The sequence below is a fragment of the Cariama cristata genome, unplaced genomic scaffold, assembly GCF_000690535.1.
Source record: "Cariama cristata isolate BGI_N322 unplaced genomic scaffold, ASM69053v1 scaffold37311, whole genome shotgun sequence".
Lineage (NCBI taxonomy): Eukaryota > Metazoa > Chordata > Aves > Cariamiformes > Cariamidae > Cariama > Cariama cristata.
The window spans coordinates 3479-8598 of record NW_009599334.1 but is presented as its reverse complement, the minus strand read 5'-3'; the positions used below and the strand labels follow the sequence as shown (position 1 = coordinate 8598).

At 41.6% G+C, this 5120-nt stretch overlaps 1 protein-coding gene across 1 annotated transcript; it reads left to right on the top strand.

Annotated features, from left to right (window-relative positions):
- Window positions 1-39: 39 nt before the first annotated feature.
- On the top strand, window positions 40-3488 carry LOC104168892 (transmembrane protein 14C-like). The gene is made up of 5 exons (XM_009709643.1): window positions 40-76; window positions 297-380; window positions 2780-2881; window positions 3043-3130; window positions 3328-3488. The coding sequence occupies exons 2-5, from the start codon at window positions 305-307 to the stop codon at window positions 3383-3385; spliced, it is 324 nt and encodes a 107-aa protein (XP_009707945.1). The 5' UTR covers window positions 40-76; window positions 297-304; the 3' UTR covers window positions 3386-3488.
- Window positions 3489-5120: the final 1632 nt, after the last annotated feature.

The following is a 5120-nucleotide window of genomic DNA, read 5'->3' as shown; positions in this document are numbered from 1 at the left end:
CGGTGGCGCGGACCCCTCCCCCCCCCTCCCGCAGCCTGCTCCGCCCCGGGCTGCCGTGGAGCGGGGCGGCGGGCAGGTGAGGGAGGGGATGGGCTGCTCCCCGCCACCCCAGGGCTGCGTTCCCAACAAGTCGGGTTTCATCTCTTGGACTCGGTTTAAGGATTAGGCTTTAAGCAGGCCTCACTCGTGGACACCTCCCTCCTTTACCCCCCCGCCCCCCGCGGCAAAATGTTATGATTTTTTTTTTTCTTCCCCTAAAATATTGATACTGATCGTCACCCCAATTTCTTTTCCAGTTTTCAGCATGGCAGTGGACTGGCTGGGCTTTGGCTACGCCGCGCTGGTGGCATCGGGAGGGCTCATCGGCTATGCAAAAGCAGGTACGGTGCAGGGAGGTGCTTGTGTTTCCTTCCCTCTGCCCCCCCAGCCCCTCCATAACTCTGTGTGAGCTGGGCGGCTTTTTACAAAAGCCTCCTGTCTCGAAGTTCACGCAGATGTAAAGTTTATCGGTTTGTGCCATGTGCTGATAACTTGCTGCTGTTGGGGTGTGGTGGTTTTTGGGTTGAGCTGGTGCTTTGGGCTGATAAGTCCACAATCTGCTTTCTGGTTATCTTGCCTCTGCGTTGTGCTCTTCCAGTGAATTGACATAAGTTTGCTTCAGAAAGGCTTTTCCCCTGCCGTTTTAAATATAAGCGTTCTATAAATGTTCTGTATCTTCAAATGACATGTCACCATTTTTTTTCCTTAGAGATTTATTCTCATTTTATTGTTTGATGGTAACAGTACACTGCAAGCTGCAGAGTTTTCAGAAGGACCCTTTCTGCAAGTAGAGCTGAACACTGCAAATCAGTCCTTAAACTTGTTCCTCTTCTGGGCTCTGCGTCATAAGCTTACCCTCTGACCTACTGCTTTAATTTCCTGACCTTTTTCTGATCTTGCCCTCCACCGGGCAGAACTGTGGATTCATCCCTGCTGCAATACTGTCTCTTTCAGCTTCAAAAATCCCTAAGCCGTCTTAGTGTTTGTGATACGAAGGTGCATTCCTGAAGTCAGTAAGCATCTTAGCAGCCCATTCGACTACGTAGGTGCTAATGCCTATTCCAGTCTGTTTTCTTTTGGCTTGATTTATCCTTTGGGCTGAGTGGAATGTAGGGCAGGAGGGACAATACTGAGAACTTAAGTAACTAATTGCATCTGTATTTCTTTGAGGCCGTTATGAAATAGTAGGCGTCTGTCTTATCCCCTGGTCCCAGATGGGAGGCCATGGTCATGCTGAGGCAAGGGAATCCAGGTCACAGCATTTTTGAAGGGGGAACAGGAACTTGTAGGATGACTTGTAGGGAAGAAAAAAAAAAAAGAAAAAGCTATCGTATCCCTACTAAGAACTTGGAGAAACCAAAAGAACGTGGAACTGTCATCCATAGAGCTAAGGTGGTGATCTGTTGTTTTACAACCAGGTCTATTTACCGACACAGATAGTGGTCAGTAATAGGTGCCTTGGGAAGAATATGAATGAGAACAGAGCAAGCAAAGAGTGAGTGAGTGATTTTTCTCTCTTTATTTAGTAAGTTTTCTGGGTCCAAGTGTTTTGAGACTGAGGAGCTTGCTGAGCCGGAGGTGGTGTGGTTGTCCTAGTAAGTGTATGTGTCATAGCTGCTTAAACAATGCCTTGAGGTAAAACTCAAGGATACGATGGCCATTTCTTGGCTCCCAGGCTTGTGGAAAGAATTGTAGCCACCCCATGTTGGTTGCTAAACTATTCTGTGCAGAGGAGCCACTTACTATAGTGTGCATCATTTCCTTGCACATGTACAAGAACATCTGGTGCTTTTGTCATCTTTATCTCTTGCTTTTTATACCAAAAGCAGGATCTGAAGCAATGTTACAGCTGCTGTGTTGATGACTGAAGAAAGTATTACTTTCTGGTAGCGGTGTACGATCCTCCTGTAACACCGAGAGGAGATCTTTATCAGCTTAGCTTTGCAATCTCGAGTCTTTTAAAGGTGACCTGAAAAATTGAATATATAAAGAAAACCACCCTCAGTAGCGTTAAGTCCTGAATTCTCCTTTAGCCTTATTGAGGGCATTCACCGCTCACAGTGGTAATGCCACTTCGTTACTTGATGTAATCAATAAATCACCAATTTGGATGTGGTATCTTTTATCTTCTGGTAACTTGGGGTTATCATTTATACTGAGGACTTGATCCAAAGTTTAGGCGAGTCCAGGAAACCTTCTTCCAAAGTCTGCAGTTACCTTTGGATCAGATCTCAGATGTACTTAAGAGATATGAGCTCTCTTATTCGACTCCGCTCTCTTATTTAGCAGCTCTTTATTTGTCTGAACGCCCTCCTGCCCAGTTCAGTCCATGTGTCCTTTTTCTGACCTTAAACCCTTACTACTTAATCCGCCTACTTTACTGCCTCTCAAGAAATTCTGATATTACTGTGTTGAAACGTGCTTCAGTTTGCACAAAGAAAACACCGATTCTTTTGCTTTTTCTGACTATTCTTTCCATCATAAATATATTAATGGCTTTGCTGTTAAAGAATTAAATACTAACGCTATTTGTATCTTATGCAAGAGTATGTGAACGTGTTTCTTCGTGCAGATCAGCATAGTCTTAATATCTTAAAAGGAAAAAAAACCTCACTAATCTGCTTTATAACAATGAATGCCCATCTTTTTTTTGTTATTGTTGGTGTTTTACAAAACAGATAGCTAGTGAGCAAATTTATTTCTAAGCTTCTAATAAATGCATTGTCTTTTACTTACTCAGGTAGTGTCCCGTCACTAGCTGCTGGCCTTTTCTTTGGGAGTTTGGCTGGACTGGGTGCCTATCAGCTTTCACAGAATCCAAATAATATTTGGATTTCTCTGAGTAAGTCGTTTACAATTTTAATTAGAAGGGATTATATTTACCCTGTTTACCACTTTTTACTTGATGCTACTACTTCTCTCTGTTCTGTTAGTTTTGAATTGTAGCATCTCTGTCACACACGTGCATCTTTGCTGACTGGCCTGTATAATCTCTCATTTAAGTTACATCTGGAACACTGACAGCTGTCATGGGAACAAGATTTTACAACTCTGGAAAATTCATGCCTGCGGGGCTAATTGCTGGTGTCAGGTACAACACAATATACTTTTTTTTTTTTTTTAACCTCCTATGTGTGGTTTTTTTCTTTGCTTAATTAAACTGAGATAGAGTGAATCATATTTTGTGTATCTTTTTTGTTTCCATGCACCAGTTATGTGGAAAGTATTTGGAAATTAATTGACAAATTATTATTATTGTTTAATTCTGTGTTTTTCCCCTTTATACAGTTTGCTAATGGTTGGAAGATTAGCACTGAAGATGGTGGAAAAGCCCCACGATAAGTAACTGTTCATTTTACAGTTTAATATCTCGGTAAGGAAACCTGATAATGAAGTTGCATGAGTGCCGAAGCAAGAAGATGGATCAATTTTCTATATCAGGACAGTTTTTGTCCTTTTTTTATGTAAGGGGGAGTAGAATGATGGGACAGATAGTTTACATACAAGGTGCCATTTGTTTCAGTGATCTGGTAGAGCTATTATTGCAGAGTGAGAAACTGGTCCTGGGTTTGATTTTTCCAGACACATTTCAGCGTGTTTGGACACTTCTAGTTTTTTATATTCCGAAATACACTGCTGACATGTGTGAAGCAGAGAGCACCTGTAATTAAGAAAGTGTCCACAAAGAGGCACCAGGAGTAACTGGCTAAATACAGCATTGTATCTCATACCTCTTGTACCGAGTATTACAGTATGCTTTACCTGTTGCATTCTGAGTTGATACACCTTGTCTGCCTAACACCGAACAGATCTTACCTTTTTATTGTGAAATGATGCTAAAATACGGCTTTCCTACAAGTAAAATCTGTTATAAACCTTTATTTGGCATGGTTTTGTATCCTTTCGGGGGGGTAGGGGTTTGGGGTGGTTTTGTACCTTCTTGTTTTCTTCTCAGTGGAAGTCTTTGCAGTGAACTGCTGGTATCCAAGTGCTGTCTTTCAATGATGGTTAAAATTCACTTTTTAAATGGAGGGGCAGGAGATTAAATTAGGGGCCTTCATTAACACGGCATTAAAACAGTTGTTGGAGAGGAACTTACCGTGGATTAATTAAGCGAGATCTGTGCTAGGTTAAATGAACAGTTAAATATGATCTGGCCAAGGGACTGTACAACTAGAATAAAATAGCTTAACATTAACGCTACGGAATTCTGATCTTACAGGCTTATTTGACAACAGAATGTATCAGCATTTCATTTTTATCACTTAGGGAAGTGGCTATGCCTCTTGACATCTGTCTTTACTAGGAAGCCTTGGAGTCAGGAGGGTTCCTGGTTCTGCCATGGTGCCTGAGGGGACTGAAGTGTGGAAGAAGCATCAGTGGCATCTGGTGCCTTTGTGGACACTCCAGTCTTGATCGCTTCTCCTGGGCTCAGTCTCCCGGCTCTGTCAGCGCAGGCACAGCTAACTTGGGCTAAGCACCGTGGTGGAAGAGCGAGAGACAAGAAATGTGTGAAAGAAAATCCTTTATCAACTTACTCTTCAGTGATATATGATTACTGATAAACTAGGATTCTTACAGAGAGTAACTCATATTTTAAAGTGATGTTTTATGTAGTGACTATTTAAGATTTTACTTTGGGACCTCTATATCGTTGATTATATCAAAACTTTGTCAACTGCATAACATATAATTTTGGCAAAGCAGATTTAAATTAACTTACGTCTTAACTCACTTCCCATTTTGTAGTGCTTCAAGGAATTTGTAACAATTCCCTCAAACTGCATAAAGCAAATGCTAAACTACATAATCACTCCGTCTCGCTGGGGACTGCAAAGCTTGCGTTTCCTGTTCTGAAAATGGCATTTAATAGTATTGAGCCAGAATGGCATTTCCATTGTCGTGAATCAACGGAAACCCATGTGGTAGTAGACTGAAAGTTGTCGTAGTAGAAAGTAGTAATTACAAGCAGATCTATAGATGTTGGGCCAATTGTGCTGTGTGTTACCAATTCTCTTAGCAAAAGTTATAAAATTAATTCCAGGTTTTTGAACGTATTCTGTATTGTAACCTCTCTTGTT